We start from the raw sequence: 22,958 nt of genomic DNA on the forward strand, positions 1-22,958 counted from the left end.
TAAAACAGTGTTCATATTATCATCCTGCTGTTTATGGGCCCTCCGCACCATTCCATGTATATATTCTGGAATAGAGCAGGCGTCAGTGGCACCAGACATAACACAGATTAAGTTGGAAAAAGCCTGAATAGCATCAAATGGAAGATCTGTTTGGTAGTAACCCACTGCACTCATGGTGTCACACCTCTAAGAGAAGAACTATTAAGCTGTCACATTCCATTAAACATGCGCAGGATAAAAAAAGACTTGTCAGGCATTTGTGACAAACTGAAGTTAATATTTAGAGTGTAAGACAACACCAAGAACAGACAATATAGAGTACACGGCTGTAATGGGAGTTGGCCTAATACTCTGCAGACAAAAACTCCTTAGCTGAAGTATTACTCTACCCTACTGACGTATCCACTTGCTAATACATGTTATGGATAATGTGCATGTGCCAGCACTTGTCTTTTGACTTCTGTCCAATATGATCATTAACCTCTGCCTGTGGATCATTTTGCACATCCCCCATGGACCTATTACAATAATCGTAATAGAGCTGTTTCATTTAAAGATTGTGCCGCATTCCTTTCAATAAAAGTTGTTTAGTAAGCACATTAAACATCTGTCCTCTACTCTGACCTGCATCCTGTTTCTCTTTCATTGGATAAAAGCATTTTATCTGCTACTGCTTTATTTAAAGCTACAGCAAGTACTTTTGGGTGGTGGGTATTTAATAGAAAAAATACACTGTTGTGCTTTAATTAAATGTTATCCATATAGTGCAGAATTATAACAGCAGTAACCTCAAGGCACTTTATATTATAAGGTACAATATATTTTATTTATTGTTGTAAATAAATGTGCGCCTTATCAGTTACTTTTAATTTAAAGATCATAAAGAGCTCTTTATTTGTACGTGGATATTTTTATTATTTCTTTCTGATTATGTTTTTCTATGCTTCCTCCATTGTTCTCTCTTCTTCCTCTTTTCCACCTCCTCACCTCAGCAACAGATGGTTATAAGCTAAAATTTTGCCAGCTAATGTTAGGCTCTAGTCTAATAATCACACTTCCCCTCTGATAAACAGTTTTATAACATTCTCACATCTTATGAAAGTTTATTAGCTAAGAGTAAAAGTCCAACAATGTTCAAAGACAGTTTCGCCAATGCCCGCTAACGGAGGCTAACAGCAGCTATCGCCTGACAACGCTTACTAAGACAAAAGTTCAGGATATCCTCAACAACTTTCATCAGTATCACTATCATCAGACAAAAGAGAGGTTCACTAAGTCGTTGATTCATATCAGACTCTTTTCACAAAGTTTTACTGTCTTCCCTACAGAAAATAGGCGAGGATAACCAGTATACTGACATCTAAGATAAACGGCTAACTAACAGCAAGCACTCACTACAGATGAATGGCAGCTAGTCCTTTTTTGTCCTGCAGTGGTCACCATAGCTAGTATTACACAGGCTAAATGGTGGGGGTAAAATCAGCTGACTGCAATTTATTGACACCTAGTGGTAAAATTTTATACACTGTAATTTTACAATTGCTCTTCTAGGTAAAAAGGGGGAACTACGCGTCTTTGACCTGACATGCAGTTGTATTAACATGTAGTCCATATTCAGCATGTAGCAGTGACAGAAAGCCAACAACACTGTTTAATTTATATCAGCTTCTCTGCAGCAGTCTGAGGCAAATTGCTGCAGTGGTAGTTGACGCTGACTTTGTAACCATTCAGTTAAAATAACAAACACAATCTAACAAATTGCCATTGCTGTATATCTTTTATTTACTGCATGTTTTTTTGTGTGTCTGTGAGGCTGTCATGCGAGTGTGTCTCAAGTCCTGTTATTGCATATCAGTTTGTTGCACACGCCCCTGTCACATGGAAATAGAGGGCACAGGGGTTACAGAGTGAAAGCGAGAAGGAGAGAGAGCAGAATGCATTTCCTGCTGCTGCTCTCTGCTGTCCGTTCTCTGCGTCTTCTCCCTCCCACTTTCAGGCTTCTCAGCGAGAGTACCTCACTGATAGCTCTGTTTCCCTCCCTCCCTTTCTCCCTGCTTTTGCTCAGCCCTCTCTACCTCTGACACTCACACTCTCTCTATAACTCTCTCTCTCTCAGTCAAACAGAGGATTCTCCATAGCCAGCTGTAGCTGAACGTGATTCTCACTTCTGTGATTGTTTCACTGATGCTTTCTTCCCCCCCTTTCTCTCTCTCTCTCTCTCTCTCTCTTCCGATTCTGCCGATGCTGACATCCTGTACGTGGATGCTGCTAAGGTGCACAAAGAGTGAAGGGAATAGGAGAGAACTTTTAAGGCTGCTATCAGTGCACTTTCTCTTGAATCAAGACACGTTAGATTGGTTGATTTGCTGCCGAGAGACGAGTCAACAGTGGAAGGGTTTTTGTTGTAGTCGATGACTCATTTAGGTCATTTTCCTCCTTCAGGACTCCTGGATATAAATTTCTTTTCCTTTGCTCCACCTGTGGGTTTCCTTTCTACACTCTGTGGGGACTTTTATGGAGTGTGAAATTTGTCCAGCAAGTGTGAAGTTTGACAGAGCATGGCCAGTGGAACCACAGCTGAGTGTTGAACCTCTTCTGTCCAGTAAGGCAGCCCAGGTAAGTCAGCCAGTTCACTTTATTTCCCAAATAGATTTGTAATTGTGCATTTACATGCATGTAGTAGGAACTGCTGTTCTTTTCTGAGCTTGCCAGGAAATTCTATTACTGAAGGCTAAAATGTAATATAAGTCCAGCCTGACTTTATCTCTGCCCCTGGTGCTTTTTGGTACTACTTAAGTCACAACGGAGAAATTACATCTTAGTGATTTCTGTCTGAATTTTGACAGGTGAGCATTAATCTTGACAAGAAGATGTCTATGACTCAGTAAAGACATCAGTGCAACAACTGGATCAACTCTGATACATTTAGCTTTAGTCTTACTTCTGAGAAATGACTTGGATCATTTTTCAGTTGTGCAATGTTCATGAGACTCTTTTTCTTAAGTTGTGCGGTAATCAAATGGGAATAAGCAAAATTTTCTTTAGAAACTAAGATTCATGGTTCCAGCCTAGACCTAAATGTGTAACCAACTGACCAAGTTAGAAACTCACAGTATGTTTACTTTAAGTTCAGCACATAAGTCATAATTCTGATTCATAACACGGAGTCATAGCTTATTCAAAGAATAACATACAAGACCATAGGCTACATATTTGTTAGTGCATGATAAAAAAAAACGAACTTCTTCCCATTTAAAAACTTGCAGAGAATTATGACACATTTTTGTCACCAGAGTTTAAGATTGTGCTAATGTTAATCAGACAGATAACACTCAATAACAAGAGCGCTAATTTCCATCAAAGATTATTTCAGTGTCAGATTTTCTGCATCATTTGAGTCACAGTGTGCAGACTGAATCTAAACATTAGTACTACAGTTTCAAAACTTAGGATAACGCCTCACTTCTTGACCAACTTGGTCTTACTAAAACACTGCTGTGGTAATTTTTATTAATCAGATTAAACTTTAGTCAGACAGAAATTTAACCTTTTGTTTAGTAGTTTTGACACTTTTTGGTCTCCACCTCTGTAAATATGCAATGAGTCAGAGACTCAGAGTGAGAGATGGTTTAGATCTCTACCTATTGGCGTGTTTTTTCAAAATGGAGATGATAGCTTGCAGAAAATATGCCAGTATAGTCTTTTTAACACTTTAGCAATCTGTTTATAAATCCCCAAAAGATCCACTTCATTAAAATAGCTTCCATGCATTGGCTATATTGGAGAGCTAATATATCATTTCCCTGTTCCCATACATTTCTCTTGCATCCAGACATGACAACAGTGTCCATGGAGCCTGTGGGAGTCCTGGTGGAAAGGGGCGGCAATGCAACTGACCCTCCTCTGAACTCACTTGAAGATACAGCCGCCACCTTTACCATTGGAACCATCCTCTCCATCATGTGTCTCATTGGAGTCTCCGGGAACATCTACACCCTGGTGGTGATGTGCCACTCCATGAGGTCTGCAGCCTCCATGTACATCTACATCATAAACTTAGCTTTAGCAGATCTGCTGTATCTTCTCACCATCCCCTTCGTAGTCTGCACACACTTCCTGAAGGGATGGTACTTTGGAGATGCAGGGTGTCGGATTCTGATAAGCATGGACTTCCTGACTATGCACGCAAGCATCTTTACTCTGACAATCATGAGTACAGAACGCTACTTTGCAGTGCTCAAGCCACTCGACACAGTGAAACGATCGAAAAGTTATCGGAAAGCTATTGCCCTACTTGTCTGGGTAGCTTCTCTAATCCTCACCCTACCGATGATCGTGAGAATTCAACTGATGGCAGTGGGCACCAAGCCTATGTGTCAGTCCACTTTGTCACCGCTCTCCTACAAGATTTACATCTCCTTCCTGTTTTGCACTAGCATTGTCGCTCCAGGACTGATTATTGGCTATCTTTACATCCAGCTTGCACGCACTTATTGGATTTCACAGACAGAGACATTCAAGCAGACCAAAAAATTACCAAATCAAAAGGTAAGTTAAGCACAAATTAATGTGTTTAATGTGACTATTTTGCTTTATCATTGCACTTACTGTCTTACCACTTATCAAATCCTTTTGTGTGGGTTGAATATTTAAATGCCACTACTCAGCTATCTATGCCAATTCTATTCAAACCCACATTTCTTCCTGGAAACAAAAGGGCAATACAGTGTTTCCCACAGATTTAAAGCCCTTGTCACACAGGTTTAGAGACTGGTTGGTGACTGCCTGGTAACCACCGGTTGTTAGAGAAAAGTCAATGTCATGACTGACTGGTTGCCAAGTGGTTGCAAGAGGTTGCTTGGTGAGACTGATAACAATGAGATAAAAACCTTCCTGTCATCTGCTAGTGACTCCATTACTATTAAAGATCCTGTATTAGTATGTTACATAACTAAGAATATGTAATTATAATTACACAACTTTAGTTTAAGAACAAAAACCACAGAGAAATGGCGCGTGCGACTACTACACTATTTGTATCAAATGATTATTATTAGATAAACTCTTTATTAGTCTACAGATAATTATAATGTTCTAGATTTATCTGCTCATTATTTTTTCAGCCAAGCACATCCTCATATATAAAAGCTGGAATGAAAAAATAAATCTTACTCTTAGGCCAAGTTATGTACAATACTCTGAAACAACTATATCAATAAGAGAGCATCACATAATATCTTAAAAATTCTTCAGTTATTTTCACACAGACTCTCCAACTCGATCTCAGTTCTCCTTTTTTGGTGAGCTGCCTCAACTTCGACCTCGTCTCTTGCATCTTTCCCAGTTTTCAGCTCAGCAGGAGATGAACACATCCATCAACACCAACCTAATGAATATGTTTGAAGTTAGACACAGTGATGCTGTACAAACTTCCATAGATATTCCACTAATAAACAAGAAGTACTTTATGCAGTGTTTGTCTGATGCACATTCCATTTTGTTTCATAGCAGGGCTGAAGATGGTTTTATTCTCTCCCGACACGCTTAAATGTAACCCATCACTTGCATTTAAGGGTGAGAATCTTGAAGCGCAAGGGAAAATATAGACTACCCTACCTTTAAAATTGCTACTATTTGATATCCTAACAATTCTCTCCTTCCCTACCAGGGCTGTGCTTCACTGTGAATCTCTTGCTGTTATCATGCTGCACCAAGAAATGAGAGAAAATTACGTCAGTATTCCCCACAGGGAAATAGTTTGCAATAGTTGCTAAAGTCACACAAGAGTACAAGAAACACAACACAACCAAAGTCTATAGGAAGTTACTGAAAGGATTAATGAGTTAACATTGGCTTCCATACAATACCTTAGACGAGTTACTGTGTAGGGACACTATTAAAGATCTGGGGCCAACCAGATTTACTGGTCACTGATATTACAGTGCACGAATAATTTGAGTCGCCAAAACATCTTATGCATGCATTTTCCCTTTCTGTAATACGTTTTTTGTTTAAGTATGCTAAATAGGTGAAAATCATAATCTGACTTATGTTAACATAATCCTAACCATACCTATAACCAGAAATTGGTTGGTAGCTTATTTACCCTCTGACGACTAACTCATCATTAATAATGACCTTTAACCCAATCAAAATATGTAATTTTTATTAAATTGTCCTCCAAAGTCTTATCACTTAGGGAACAAATCATTCTGATAACTGATACAACTCAAAAACTATTTACACTCTATCCACAAAAGCTGGTTTTGCCTTTCTCCAAAATATAGGGGTTTTGTAGGGTTTGGGTTAAGTCATTTCACTTGGCTAAAGTGATATGACTGAAATGTCTTTTTTCTTAGTGCGGTAGACCTTCTACAAAATAGCCATGATATAGTGACATTTACCGGAAGTCTTTTGACCTAGCAGCACCACATAAGGCATCACATTAAAGAAGCAGATGTTCGGTTATGAACAGTACTAATAGTTTACTATGGTCTTGCTACTATTTTACAGCAAATCAAAGTTAGTGTAATATATGTTGCTATAGCACGTTATTGTGATGTTTGACAAGTTGGTGTGGAAGACTTTAAGTCTGCACATTGTATTGCCCATTATGTTTGCTATCCATCCATCCACCCACCTATATATATATATATATATATATATATATATATATATATATATATATATATATATATATATATATATATATATATATATATATATATATATATATATATATGGTTAGCACTGTTGCCGCACAGCAAGAAGGTCCTGAGTTCAATTCCACCATCAGGCCGGGGTCTTTCTGTGTGGAGTTTGCATGTTCTCCCCGTGTTTGCGTGGGTTCTCTCCGGGTACTCCGGCTTCCTCCCACCGTCCAAAGACATGCAGCTTGTGGGGATAGGTTAATTGATTAATCCAAATTGTCACTAGGAGTGAATGTGAGTGTGAATGGTTGTCTGTCCCTATATGTTAGCCCTGCGACAGACTGGCGACCTGTCCAGGGTGTACCCCGCCTTTCGCCCCATGACAGCTGGGATAGGCTCCAGCGCCCCCCGCGACCCTGAAAAGGATAAGCGGAAGCGAATGGATGGATGGATGGATGGATATATATATATATATATATATATATATATATATATATATATATATATATATATATATATATACTGGACGGTCAGAATTACGCCACGAGATCTCTAGGTGGAGTGAAACTCAGCCGTCTGCTCCTTGCTATCTAAAATATAACCGGATGCTGGCGTAAATTCTCGACCGTCTCACATTTCTGTTTAATCAGTTTTCTGTTTGACGTTTATTCAGTTGTGTGAAAACCCCGGACGAATCCTCTTGAGGGATTAATAAAGTTTTATTTAATCTAATCTAATCTAATCTAATCTAATAACTTTAATCTCAGCCAAACCGATTTACTCACGAACAAATAAAACACTGAAAAAAGCCAAACAATAACATTTTTAAGTTATCTAAATGACTTATCATGTTTAACCTGAGTAGTGAAAGACGGGGGTTTGCTGTTCTCGCCGGCTCAAATATTTGAAGTGTACACAGCTACATTCTCGCCTGACAATATGTTAAAAGTTTATTTTGCGACCCAGAAAGAGAAATAAGAGTAATATTAAAACTAAGTAGCTGCCGCCATTGTTGGAAACTGGAATTGGCTGGGCCGCGCTTTGAATTCTGGGATATGGTTTTTCAATTTTGTTGTCCGGGTGAAAAATCGGGAGAAATTCGGGAGAATGGTGGCTCCGGGAGATTTTTGGGAGGGGCACTGAAATTCGGGATTCGGGAGGGTTGGCATGTATGCATTAACATTAGCTTGGCATTTTACATCCCAATATCAAGTGAAATCTGAGTCTCTCTGATGGCACCTCTTTGTGCTCTTATGTCCTTGAAGGTGCTCTACTTGATCTTTACAATTGTGCTCCTCTTCTGGGCATGCTTCCTGCCCTTCTGGATCTGGCAACTGCTGGGTCAATTTCACCCCTCGTTGCCTCTCTCCACCAAAGCCAAACGTAACATCAACTACCTGACCACATGCCTGACGTACTCCAACAGCTGCATCAACCCGTTCCTCTACACATTGCTCACCAAGAACTACAAGGAGTATCTGAGGAAGAACAAGCGCTTGTGGACAACTGGCAATTACTTCAACAGGAGGAGTCGTTTTCAACGTTCACCGCGTAGATCGCCATCTGCCAGCAGTCAGCAGTGCACTGAGAGCTTCATGCTCACGCACACGGCATCACTACGAGCTCATGACAGCAGTTTGTGAGGTAGGAGCAGCTTTTTCTCTAACATTCCTAAAATTTTAACTGATAAGAGAACAAGACAAGACGTGCTATAAAATTTGCTAAGTACAGCTTTGTGCTTTGGTCATTTCTGGCAATTAGGCATCAGCAAAATGAGAGTCATTGCATGCTTTAGAGTTGGTGGCTTTGTTGGGGTTTTCTATAACAGGAAAGACTGAGTTATGTGATTGCAGATAGCGCTGAACACGTCTATTCATGTTCTCAGAATTCCTACTTGCTGGTATGCACAACATCAAAACTGTGGCGCTTTTTTGATAACTGTTGCTTGATTCATCTATATTAGCACTGCCATCATTTTGGACTACAAACACCAATGGGAAGAGCACAATTGTACAGACAACACAGCTGAGAAAAGGAGCTTTCTAAGTAGAATAAAGCAAATCAATATTAAGCAATCGTTTTCCCAAAACGCTGACAGGTAATTGTTCACAATCATCTCAGTCATTATTGTTGGCTCACAGTCGGCGTGGGAAGGAAACTATTTATCAGTAGTACTGAGATTGTGGGTGTGTGGGTGTTGTCACAAAACTTTTCATAGGGACTGAAATGTACCAATAAACAATCTAAGAGCCAAATCAAAATTGCCAAACCAAACATCTTAAAAAAGTCGTCAACTAAATGGACCTGACAGGCGTCATGTCTGACTCACAGATATCATTAACATAACTGCTTTGTTTTACTGTTGTCGCAATGTGTGTATTGGACATTTTACTCTTCACTGATTGCATTGACAGAGCTCTGTATGCTGATGTGACATGCAGACTAGTATTCTTATTTCTTAGGCACGGAGATAACATCTTATACGGAAAAGTTAGAAAGCTGGTAAAACATCAGAAATCATGAATAATGAATTCTTAGTAAGTCCTAAGTTGTTATAGTTATTTGAAATCTACATGGACTAACAGGTTACAACTCACTCACACTAATATTTTGTCAGAAGCTGTGGTGAAAGATTCATATGCTCTTTCATAACATTTATCATGACTGTGCCTACGATGTCCAGTGCATTTAAATGTGATGTAAAGGGGCATGATCAGGTATCTGTATGTCATGAAATGGAAGAGAGGTCTGTTTCACTATAGCCTCACTGTGGGCTTTGACAAATGTCAATAATTTGATATAAAAGGCTGATGGAGTATTGTCGTCAACCTGCCGGGCAGGTGGTGCGATGACCCAAGCTTGTCCATGACGAAGGAGTTTCATTGATACCATTGGGCAGGGATGGCCAACTCCAGGCCTCCAGAGCCGGTGTCCTGCAGGATTTAAATGTGTCCTTGATCCATCAGAGCTGATTTAAATGGCTAAATTACCCCCTCAACATTTCTTGAAGTTCTCCAGATGCCTGGTAATGAACTAATCATTTGATTCTGGTGTGTTGACCCAGGGTGTTATCTAAAGCCTGCAGGACACCGGCTCTTGAGGCCTGGAGTTGGCCACCCCTGCCATAGGCATATCTACTAAAAATATCTGACAAATTTGAATCTCAGTGACCTTGACCTCAAGTTCAAGGGCAGAGGTAGATGGTATTTCTGAAATAGCGCTGTTGCTTTTTTTTTTTTTTTTTTGATGGCCAGAGGGGCTGATGGCACGATATGGCAGCCTCGCTTCTGTCAGTCTGCCCCAGGGCAACTGTGGCTACAACTGTGGTTTGCCTGCACCAGTGTGTGAATGTGAGAGTGAATGAATAGTGGAATTGTAAAGCGCTTTGAGGGTCTCGAAAAGTGCTATATAAATGCAATCTATTAGTATTATTATAAATAAAATTGTTAGCAAAAGTCTACATAAGTACTAAATCGTGGAGTCACCCCTGATGATATAAAGTACCCTAACAGTAACTCTGGAGTACTTGAATATCCTATTTTTGACTTCTGAAAATTTTGGTTACAACTATTCATTACAGAGGAAGCTGGAGAAATGGCGACAGTGCAGCAGAGGGAAACAGAGGATGAACTCAGGGGAAGGGGGGCGCGAGGATTAGAAAAGGTGGAGGTGCCAGGACACACAAAGACCAGCTTGGCAATAAGAGCTTTGGAAGGATTGCTATGGGTGTAGCCAGCTGATGTACAATGCAAAACTTGCTGTTCTTTTACAGATTATGTTCTATAGAAATAACTGATTGCATTGCAGTTATAATGCAGATCATATCTAAGTCCAGACTGACACGACAGGATATCACAGCTGAGCAGCTCAGCTCAGCTTTTATCTTCATACATTTACTAATGAAACGAATCTCATTTATGTTTCACAATAACATCCCGATTCTTTCTTTCCACAAAATGACAAATAGCAGGAAAATCCAATATTTACGAGCAGCTAATATATTGGTAGGGCTTTACTTTTGATTACTTGGTGGTTTGTCAATGAGAGTAGCAGTGTGTCATATACTACCACTGTTGGATAACAATGTGCTGAGTGACGCCCACCACATATATGCATGCACATATTATTCTTCTCTAATGCCCTAACCACTACCATCAAAGTAAGGCTTTCATGTGTATACAGTTGTGGTTTACAGCCACTCATGGGCATGAATGTCATAGTAATTTGAGGGTTTTAAAGTTTTCTTTGAACTGTTCTTCTTCCAGGGTGTAATGATTGTACAGCAATCATCTTTAAGGATGTAAAAAAACAAGATTTGGGTGTACAAGTTTCCATTTATTTTGGATTTATGCTGGAACACCTAATGTAAATGACACGCATGGTAGTCTGGGCTGACTAATGGTTAAAAGGAAATCATCTTATACTGTCTTATGGTCAATTGAAACTCTACTCATGATAAGAATATTTAGTCAGAATACTTGACAAACATGATTTGAAACAGAAATAGGTTTACATTGCTAAAAGTATAACAAAACAAAAACAGTACAATTGTCCATGCGTTGCCCTATACTACTGTAGGACCAAAAAATACAGAAAAATATGGGTATGCTGTATTGTACACACAAGCCTACAGTAAACACGCATGCTAGTAAATACTAGCTAAGATGCTAAGTTAGAATTTAGCACTAGCTAATGCTAAACTGGCAGATAATTAAAGTTCTCATTTTCTAAACAGTCTATAACATATAATCGTCTGTGTGTTGCCGTATACTACTATAGGGTACCAGTCAGAGAAAATATAGATATATTATTGATTTTACACTTGATAACCATTGTTTTGCTAACAAAAACAAAAGCCTAGACAAATACACAAGCTAACATAAACCTAACTAAGCTAGGTTAGCATTAAGCATTACTGGCTAATTCTAACCTGGCACATGCTTAAAGTTTTTTCTTTTCTAAACAGTCTATTACTTGTGTTATATACAGAAAATACATGTGTGTCTTAAGGTGGCTGCTAAGCGCTGGCCCTCTCAGAGGCAATCACAACATCCCCTGACACTTTTTAATTTAATTCAGCAAAATATATTAAATTGCTGTTTTAAGTATGAACTTTTAATTATAATGCCATTTGAACAGCTTACATTCCCTGAAGAAACACAGGGGGGTTTAAAAGCTATCATAAACTTTGCCAAGGGGGGAAAAAGGCACTTGGACCCCTATCACCAAGTGGATTGACTTTATATCATGTTATTGTAGATTGGAATTAAATGTGGATGTGCCAGGATTCTTTGACTGTCAAACAGCAATATACTTTGCGCGACTCTCACAAAGAAAAAAAAAATGTTTCAGGATAGATACGTAGCTGTCAAAGAAAAAAATATTTAATTTATCTCAATCATTCAACTATTGCATAGTGGCATCTTCCCCTCCCTACACCCAAAGGCTGCTTCACACTCCTGACTAATGAAAAGTGCTGCATGTTTCCAGCTGAAGGCTGGCCCAGTGAGACTTAAACACCTTCTGAGAGACAAATTTGTAACAAATGAGCTCATTGCGTCTGTTAATTTTTTTTTAAAACTTGTAACTTTACTTTTTATTAGTGTCCACATACGTCTTTGGTTGGCCAAAGCAACTTTTTGTAAAATGGCCCCTTGACATTGCGCAAGTGCTACCTGACGTTTTTGTACTAAATGTGAAGGTAATGGATAATTTTTTCCCTCCATTAAAGGTTGTACATGGTGACAGCTGCCTGGCAGGCTGTGTCAAAGTGCTCTAACTCCTAATGCGTCCTCGTAGAAGCATGTTTATTGCAGCTTAGGCCAGAAATAGGTGGAAACTGGGATTTTTATGCACTTAGTGTGGAAAATGTATCCCGTAGGGTTTTGTTGTTAAACAGGGCAATGGTTTAACAGTCAGTGCATGACCATATGGAACCTCGTCCTTGACAAACTGAATTCTTCTATATTTGTACTGTAAAAGATGAATGGCTATAAAGAAAAAGAAACGGTAGTCTCTTCTTTTTTATATACATATATACAACAACATTATACATTCACATATTTTGTGTGTACATCATATGATTTTGAACAGCAGCTTTGTGTAGCATGCTCTAAAAATACAGTAAAATGTCATTATTGCAGTGGCAGGTCTAAATGCTTGCCCTTTTCCTTCCAGATAAGCAGAGGAAATTAGTCAGCAAGGGATGTGGGAATATGCATGAATGATTTTGCAGTAATGATTGTCGGTGCTTGAACATAAAAGTGAATAATTCATACACAAAAACAGACAATTGCCTCCAATAAATTATTCATTACTTTTAAAGCACTGTCTTTCAGTGATTTTATATGTTCATTTTGGTCCCAGGAAAAGTCTTCTGATGCCTGTGAGTTATTTAGGGGGGAAAAATAAGGCAAAGGAAAACAAATAAAGCAAAGGGAAAAGAGAGACTCCTGGATTAAAGTTGCAATTGTTGATAAAATCTCATTCAGGGCTCCTACCACTCTGTAAATGGAAATTCAGGTCTGCGTGAGAGCCTGCCACTTTGATCTCATCTGAAACATTGCATCATTATGTAATAAAGTTTCATGAGTATGCTTTTATGCTTTCTGTGGCAATTATCTTCAGTTAGAGACGTCATTTAATATATCTCAACACATTTTTGCTGGATTATTGTGAAGCTTTAATAGTTCACTGACAATGGCGAATCATATTATATTGTAAGTAAGCTCAGATCAGATTCTGTAGTTAATTATTCAAATATCTGTCTTTGCACAAAATGTTGAATCTCAGAACAACACAGCTAATACATATTTTATTCTCCCAAAGTTTTTGCCCTGTGGTTTCAGGCATTTTCAGCTTTAAATATTGTGCACCAAACTATTTAACTACCATTAGTTTATGTGCAACTTTTGCACATTACAATAAAATAATCATTTTTGAGAACTCTTCTTAACGTCAGAGTCCAATTTACTTTAACGTGCGCACTTATTGAAAAAGTACGATTTAGCGTTTTCTCTTATATTTGCCATAGTCAGAACTGTCAATTTCACTCATTCACAAATTAAAAATCAGTGTAGAACACCAGATTTTCTTTCTTATTCAACTGTGTCATGTTAGTCGTAGCTAACGTAGCTTTAAGCTACATGCCTAAAACAAACTTGTAGTAGCTTCTGGGAAGTGCCTTAAACCTGAGTTCTACCTCAACATCTCGAGCTGGCAATAGCTGTGGTTGCAAAAACACTTCTGGTCATTAGAAGTCCATCCATCCATTTTTCTTCCGCTTGTCCGGAGCCGGGTCACGGGGGCAGCAGTCCCAAGCAGAGAAGCCCACACCTCCCTCTCCCCAGCCACCTCCTCCAGCTTGTCCCAGGCCAGCCGAGAGATATAATCTTTCTAGCATGTCCTGGGTCTGCCCAGGTGCCTCATCTCGGTAGGACAATCCAAGAACACCTCACTCAGGAGGCGTCAAGTCATTAGAAGTCTACGAAAAAAACCTTTCTGCTTTGATCTATGTAAATATTTTACTATTACAGGATCAGTTCCTCATTTCAGGTCATGCTGAATAAGAAATTGTGGCTAATGACTTGTGACAGACAAGTCACTGGCATTGCTAGTTGGTGTTATTGTCAGACTCGCCTTCTCTGCATCCATTTGTTTTGTAAACCAAAATAGCAGCGAAAACGCTAGAGACATGAAGAACTACACAAACCACCAATGACGTCGCGATAGTCACGTCCATCTTTGATGCTGTCTAAGGACGGAAGCAGGCACGAGGAGTCGGCTAAACAAATCCTGAAAGCTAGTTTTGTTCTAAGTTGGAATTCATTTAGAAACATGTCTTCAACCTCAGTGATGCTTAATGAGTGAACATTCTGATTCCATTGTACTTGATGCAACTTTTTTCATATGGGCATTAGAACTATTTACCGTAATTGTCGGGCTATAAGCCGCTACTTTTTGCACAAGCTTTGAACCCTGCGGCTTTTAGTCAGGTGCGGCTTTTCTATGGATTGTCCATGATTTTTGTCATATCGTAAGACGATTTGTTTTGTTTGTTCCGCTGTTGTACGGCACTACGTTGCCTGGCGGAAGGATCGGGGTTCAAGAGTGGTATGTTAGTCACATGTCCGTCCGCCAGGCAACGTAGTGCCGTACGAAGTAGCGCGAAAAACAAACTTCAAAGTAGCACTACGCGTTCAGCTGGAGGCGTGGATGATGAGCGGCGATAAACTTGCGAAAAGCAAGTTATGCCCAACTCCACTGGTGGATTCTGACAGCGTGGAAAAGTGTGAAAACATCCACGATCACCAACGGATTTTGAAGGGCTGGACTGCTGCATGATGGAGAGGAGGACACCGCCACGGCCCTTCTGAGGGTGTTCAACTCTGACACTGACAACGAGGATTTCTTTGGTTTTGAAAGTGACAACGAAGGAGAGAAGCGGAGAGTGGATGACGAAGCCATCCTGAGCCTGTTTGTATCCGACACTGGAGGAGAGGACTTTGGTGGTTTTAGTGCGCAGGAAGAAGAGAAAGATGGTGGTGAATGACTGACTTTTCTTCTTGTTAAAGCTGTGTCACTGCACCTGAGCCTAAAAGGTAGTCCGAATCTATTTTTCTGGTGTGCTATAGGTTACTGTTATGTACTACATGTGCAAATATGTACCCATAACTTGTTTTTCAAAATATTAATAAAAGTGATGTGTCTCCAAACAGCCATCTCTTTCCTGACAATTCCCTTTGTGCATATTCTCTTACATATGATAAGTCAACATTGAAACACCTGCGGCTTTTAGTCAGGTGCGGCTAATGTATGTACAAAACAGGATTTTCCCCTGATTTTAGCTTGTGCGGCTAATATTCAGGTGCGCTTTGTAGTCCGGGAAATACGGTAGACATCTTTAAACTGACACGTTCTCTGGCTTATAAACTAGAGTACTGGTTATTTGGTTTAATGCTAACAAACTAAACTAAACTAAAAATATGGTGACCATTATTTTGGAAAGAGCTGCTATTTTCTCATTTTAGTGATACACATGATACCTGAGTTATGAATCTAAACAGAAGACTTTCTTTCTCATGTATCTTTGCTAACCATATGATTACCACAGCTTTGTAAGGGCCAAAGTCCAACTTGTATGACCAGTTTCAAAGTTGTTTATGCATATATGTTTGGTTGCTATGCTTGTTATTTCAATAAATGATCAAAGCTATAAAATATGTCTAGTAGGTCTTACATGTTCACAGCCTCTATAGCCTATACAGCCATGCACACATTTTTTCCAGATGGACTGGAAGATCAAACAGGAGGATCCTTGACTGCTAGAGCGCTGCATAATCATTCCCTGTCAGACCAGACATGTTCCAACTTTAATTATAATTACTTTAATCCCATGTCCAAAGCCGGGCACATCAACACCACTTAAAAGATATCCCCATCTCTCACAGGCTGCAGCAGACAATGTTATAGAGTTATTGATAGGCCACTCATTAACTCGGTTATCATCTTATAGCCCCTTTCCCATAACGCTTTAATTTCAGCTGCCAAATGAAAATGCATTTGGACTTGGTCATGGCTTGGTTGAATCAAGCAGAGGTCACTCCAGAAATGCAGATGCTAATTCTCTTCCTTCCTTTCATGACACTAAAAGGTTTATTGATCGCCCAGTCATTTATCTGAAAGCTGATTACATTGACTTGGCTCAACCTGGGAATTGGAAATGGGAATTGCTATTCTCTGGTCGCAGGTGATAGGAAACTTTGAGTGTAATAGCTAAAGACTGTGTTGTCAAAGAAAGTCTCTGGTGTGATCAATAAGCACCCTGACTCTCCCGCTTCTGTTGTTCAACAAGATTATACAGTATAGAGACGTGGATTGATTGAGTGCCTCCCTTATCTTACCAGGGTTCATGTTAATGGTCCAGCGCTCTTTTAGAAAGGTCATAAGCTGATGAAACATTGGCTCCACAGATGATTCGGGTCACACTCACAGAATTTTCAGCACCTAAAGAGCTCATGTTATATTTATTTTTTCTGTCCCAGATTCCAGTCAGACACTTTGAATGGACTGGGAATTACACGAGTTTAGCAAAGTAAGTGCACAGGAATTGATAAGAAACTTAGCAGTTTTGCTGAGGGTTGTCTTCTCATATGGTTTACTCAGTATATGTGTGATTTTTACACATTCAGTTTCCAATGAAAACATTTCAGCCCATTTCAGATCCTGCAAAAGGAGTTAGTCTAAATGGGCACAGTAAAAAAAAGAAGAGAGAACCTGTTTATTAGGCCTCAAACTTGATTATTTACAGTGATGGAAATTTTTATTTCTTGCAACATTGATAATAAGACAATTACAAGATTTATGGCCAGATTTACTGAGCAGGGTGTTTTGTTTTTTTTTGGTTTTTTTTTTTGTTTTTTTCTCTAAATGACATCAGAAACAGCAGTATGCGACATTACGTGATGGCAGAGCTTCAGTTCATCCTTTGTCTTTTTTTTTTTTTTTTTTTTTTTTTTTTTTTTTAATAAATAGGACAGGGGGAATGAATGAGAGAAAGAGGGGGAGAGAAAGAAAGAAAACCAAAGGGGAGAAGAGATGGTGAGAAGGGGGGGGAAGAGAGAGAGAAAAAAAAAAAAAAGAACTCCTGGGTCACCTGTATGGAGAAAAAAAAAAAAACAAACAAAAAAAACAAACAGAGGAGACAGCAAACAACAAAGAGCAACATAATAATAGAGAAAACAAAGCACCATCACAATAAACTAGCTAGTCATAGATATCAATATTTACTAAATAATAAACGATATTGTGCAGCACGCAAGATAGACAGCGCACAGTGTGCTTTGAGGCAGCAGCCAAGAAAGCTTTAGTCCGCGTCTGTGAATACCCATGTGTGCATACCTGTGTGGATCAGCATGCTTGCATTCCAAAGGTTTCTCCATGTAATGATCTGCTAGGGAGTGTGGGGGGGCCACAGCCCTGTCCTCCAGGGTGTGAAGCGGGTATGGAGGAGATCAAAACTCCAGACATCCAGAGGCCCCCAGAACACAAGAGACCATGGAAGACCAACAGAGGGGCAGCCGCGCCACTGTTCCAGTAAGAGCTGAGGAGAGTCCCAGATGAGGGCTCGCCCAGCAGCCGCGGAGCAGAAGTCAGGGGGAGTTGCAGTGACGCGCCCGTGAGCTCCGCCGGCCCCCAGCTGTGCCTGAGTGACCGAGCCCCAGGCCGAGAGGCCGGGGGCACCCCACCTCCAAAGGGGCCCGAGCGAGCCCCAGGCCCCAGGCCCCGACAAGCGGCCGCCAAGGAGTGAGCCGGTGTGTACCCGGACGCCCACCCCCAGACACAAAGAACCACCAACACACCGACACCTGAGGGAGTCCGCCACCGGCAGGGGAAGTGGTGGTGGGTGGAGATAGGCCTCCAAACCTTGGAGGGCCTGAGGTGTCCCCAGAGAGGTGGCGTGTGATACCCAACCTGACATATAGACACAGACATACAGGCACACACAGACACAAACATCCATTCCCACCCTCATGCTCTCATATGCACTCACTCCACACTCAACCAACGTGGAGACAGACATAAAGAGACGCTGTACACACAATCACACTCCCCAAGCGTACTCTACAAACCGGGTCTAGGTACCCTTGCCCCTGGAGGGGGGAATTGCACCCAGACCCAGGTGGTGTTACCCTTTTCCCTGCGGTGGGGAGAGGCAGACCACCCCGACTCCGCAGCAGCAGGGAGGCCCCACACCCCAGACCGCAGTCGGGGTGTTTTTTTAAGGCTTCAGTCAGAAAAGCCATAGCTGTGAGTAAAAGGTCCTGCGATGATGATTCTCTCTAAATTCACGAACAGAGAGCTGTAGTCATTTCCTTTTCAAAATGACCATCATAGACCTAATTAGGGTTGTAAATGAGCTGACGTATGAGTAATCTACAAATGACACAGTTACAGCTTGTTACTTGCAATGTGTGAAACATAATATAGGTTTTACGATGTTTGTGAGTGTCTCTCAGGAAACTGCATGGCAGTACTGACCAAGAAGAGAAAGCAAAAGGAAGGTTCTCTGTGGGAGAGTTTGAAGTTTTTGTGGACAAAATGTAATCAATTTAATTTAACCAAATCAACCTTTGACATACTCAAAAAAATGAATTTTGTTGACAATAAAGTCTGTGCTCATTCTCCATTTATGGTTGGTGGCCTGTTGTTTTCTTTTTTTCCTTTTCTTTTTTCTTTTAGTAACCAGCAGTTTGTTGGAAACACTGTTTGCTGCCTTTGGTATTTAAATGCAGAAATCTGTGGGAAATCTTATACTGTTCAGCTGAAGCTTTGATATATTTCATATAAGTTAACTCATTTGGTAAATTGATTGATTCTTATACACCGCTTTTCTACTCTCCTGGAGCACTCAAAGCACTTCATGCAACATGAACTTTCTTCTATGCTTTTAAGTGCTTACTAACTAACATTCACCACCATTCTTTCTCCAATAGATGCATTAGAGAGCAACTTAAGGTTTATATCTTGCCCAAGGGTATTTGCAGAATAGCCAGGGATTAACCCACCAACCTTCTGATCAGTAGATGACCTGCTCTACCTCCTGAGCTACAGCCAGGAGACTCTTTGGCTGCAAGCTGCCCCCACTTGTGACCTGGAAGTCCAATACAATGGCAAAATCCACATTATTTGCAAAAAGCAGAGGTGCAATAATAACTGAGCCTCAACTATGGTTGTACAGGGACTTAATGGCCCAAAATTATGGACCATATGGACATTTTATGGACATAAAACATATGTAGACTGATTGGAACGAAAGTTCTTGTTGGTCCAGTGCGATGTTCATTAAGACTCAAGTGTTTTGTCTTCAATGGACAAATAGGAAAATCAGCCGTGGCTGAGTATCTACTGAACTGTTAAAAGAAAAAAAATCAAGATGTCAGCTGTAATGCTTTAGTATCTAGGTAAGGCTAAAGTTGCACCATGGTTCTTGGATCTAAATTGTAACATCAACATCAGAATCAGAATACTTTATTGATCCCTGGGGGAAATTATTTTTTGTTACAGTGCTCCATTATAAACAAACATTAACAAGACAGACAATACACTAACTAAGAATAGTACAATATATATATATATATATATATATATATATATATATATATATATATATATATATATATAAAAGTCACTTATTAATAAATAGCTGAAAAAGAAACATGTGTAGCTGTAGCAGTAAACAGTGTGTTAAGTGGATGCGTTGTACAGAGAGATGGCCACAGGCAGGAATGATTTCCTGTGTCGTTCAGTGGTGCTTCCGGTAATCTCAGTCTTTCACTGAACGTGCTCCTGTGACTGACCAGCATGTCATGGAGTGGGTGGGACAATATCCACCTCTCCGACACCACCTTAAGGGAGTCCAGCTCCATCCCCACAACATTACTGGCCTTAGGGATCAGTTTATCGAGTCTGTTGGCATCTGCGACCCTCAGCCTGCTCCCCCAGCATGCAACAGCATAGAGGATCGCACTGGCCACAACAGACTCGTAGAAAATCCTGAGCATTTTCTGGCAGATGTTGAAGGACCTCAGTCGCCTCAAAAAAATAGAGACGACTCTGGCCCTTCCTGTAAAGTGCTGTGGTGTTTTTAGCCCAGTCCAGTGTATTGTCAATGTGAACTCCAAGGTATTTATAGTCCTCCACAATGTCAACACTGACCCCCTGGATTGAAACAGGGGTCAAGTGTTTCCTGGTCTTCATGAAGTCCACTATCAAGGAGGAACATGTTCTCATATTCATAGTGGCAATGCAAGGTCAGGCTGCTGGTAATGTCATCAATATTAGAGGTACTAGAACAATAAAAAATCAGGGGAAGCAGGTGTTGCTGAAGTCAGTAAGATTAATTTTCTGGAAACCTTTAAAAACCTGAACAAATCGGGACTACTTTAGTCAAAAGACATTTTCTAACTGCAGTAATTTTTTTTGGCATTGCGGACACTGATTACATCATGAACAGCATAAAAGGTGGAGCTAAGGAGGAAGTTGCAACGCATAGCTATCGTGGACAGGCTAAACCAGCTCAAACAATGTGCCAGTGATCGTGTTGGGGTTACTGCTGAGAGCAACTCATCTGCCTGAATGTTGGATGAGCCACAGAGACAGGCTCTTCCTTCTGCCTCAGCCTTTTTTTTCTCGCTCCGCTTCATGTTGATTGGGCTCCTTAATTAAAGGTTTATTTGTAAAAGTTAGGAGACTTGCATTGCTTTCTCTATTAAACACAGTTTTGCCAGAGGCGTGTTCACCATGAAGGTGTCAAGTATCTTTTTAATAGAAAATTATTTAAGAGTCAAAGAATAAACAAAGTAAAAAACTCACATCAAAACAGCTCACATTAAGAATTAATGAGAACTGTGATAGCTGTTATTGTACTTTTCTCTTTGCCCAAATCCAATGAATTTGCATTTATATGAATTACATAACCAATATACAGTTTTGATTACTTTGTCTTTGTGGTAATCTAGCCTAGGGAATTTGGTGATGTTCTGTACATTATCAGGAGTGTGATGACATTTGGGTTAGGAAGATGAAGAGGCTATGGATTTGGGGTTGTGTAAAAAGTGTGTGACTGACCCAGGACAGCTGTATGTGTTTATAGTCCACAGGCTGCACACGTGCTTGTAAATACTTATCCTCTGACCCTGGACAAAAGTGTCTGGCATCTGCACACAATTTGGCATCCTCGAGCAGTGGCCAATAAATTTCACATTCAACAACAAGGCATTAAAAATAAGCCCTGCTCTAGTTTCTGTGAATCCACGTCTAATGTACTGAACACCTCCAAATACTGCAGCTAGCTTTTGTTTCCCTATTCAACTCCTTCTGTTTCCGTTTGCATCCCCTAGCTCCTCTATAGGGAAGCGTGTGAGAAGAACTGTGTGATACAGTTCAGTGGAAGTTGCTGAGCCATGAAGATTCTCTCCACATTGGCGTCAGTCAGTATGAAGTATTACTGCATCTCATAGTAGTAGTAAATGGACCTGCAGAGACATCAGTTTTTGTGTTCAGGCTGACATCATTGGATGGATGCTGACCTTGAAAAATGAGCAATAGTATTTTTAAAGGTGCTGAAATTGATTGATTGCATAGAAGTCGTGTCCCCAGGCAGTAGATATTCATAGCATTCTGGCATTCAACTCAGTGACCAAACAGAAACTTTACAGTGTGTCCAGGGAATATACACAGCGCTTAACTTGTTCCACATTTTGTCATGTTACAGCATTATTACAAAATAGATAGTTTATTGAAAGTCTTTCAAATTCCAAATTTATTAGAAATAAAAAACAAAACAAAAAAAATAACATGTACATAAGTATTCGCAACTTATCAATTTGAGCAGTCGAGTTAGAAGGCCCTTAGTCAGTCAGGTGACCAAGAACCCGATGGCCACTCTGGAAGAGCTCCAATGACAACCACTTCTGCAGCACCCCATCTATATGGCCTGTACGGTAGAGGGGCCAGGCAGAAGCCACTCCTCAGTAAAATGCACATGACAGCCCCCCTGGAGTTTGCCAAAAGGCATCTGAAGGAATCTCAGATCATAAGAAATAAAATTCTCTGGTCTGATGAAGCTAATATTAAACTCTTTGGCCTGGATGCAGAGGGTCATGGTTGAAGGGAACCAGGCACCGGTCATCACCTGACCAGTACATTCCCTGCAGTGAACCATTCTGGTGGCAGCATCATACTGTGGGGATGGTTTTTGGGTGAATAAAGCAATGTACAGCAATGCTCAGAGCACTCTGGACCTCGGACTGGGCAAAGGCTCATCTTCCACCAGGACAATGACCTTAAGCACACAGCCAAGTTAATAAAGGATTGGCCACAGAGTGGACCACTCTGTGAATGTCTATTACCTGACCAAACATCTCTGGAGAGGTCTGAAAATAGCTGTGTACTAACTATTCCAACTATAACATGCTGGAGCTTGAGAGGTTTTGCAAAAAAGAGTGTGAAAGACTGCCTAAAAATAGATGTACCGAGCTTGTAGAGTCATACTCAAAAACATTTAAGGCTGCAACTGCAGCCAAAGGTGGTTCAACAAAGGACTGAATAACAGCGGTGAATACTTATGTACATGTTTTTGTTGTTGTTTTTTTGTTTTATTAAATTTGCAAGAAATTTGAGCAAACTTTTCTGACTTTATCATTACGGGTTATTTTGTGTAGAATTTTGTAGTGACAATGAACTGAATGTGTTTTGGCATAAGGTTGTAACATGACAAGGTGTGGAACAACTGAACTGCTGTGAATG

The 22,958-nt window shown here is 40.2% G+C and overlaps 1 protein-coding gene across 1 annotated transcript in view; it reads left to right on the forward strand.

The window, feature by feature from the left end:
* Positions 1–1,982: 1,982 nt before the first annotated feature.
* Positions 1,983–22,958, forward strand: part of uts2r (urotensin 2 receptor) — a 79,128-nt gene continuing 58,152 nt past the window's right edge. Inside the window, exons 1-3 of the mRNA XM_080872808.1 lie at positions 1,983–2,616; positions 3,833–4,548; positions 7,916–8,294. Coding sequence (XP_080728934.1) covers positions 3,835–4,548; positions 7,916–8,293 — 1,092 coding nt within the window. The 5' untranslated portion in view covers positions 1,983–2,616; positions 3,833–3,834 and the 3' untranslated portion in view covers position 8,294. The remainder of the gene's footprint in view (positions 2,617–3,832; positions 4,549–7,915; positions 8,295–22,958) is intronic.

This window comes from Rhamphochromis sp. 'chilingali' (assembly GCF_963969265.1).
Source record: "Rhamphochromis sp. 'chilingali' genome assembly, chromosome: 22".
In the NCBI taxonomy this organism is placed as follows: Eukaryota; Metazoa; Chordata; class Actinopteri; order Cichliformes; family Cichlidae; genus Rhamphochromis; species Rhamphochromis sp. 'chilingali'.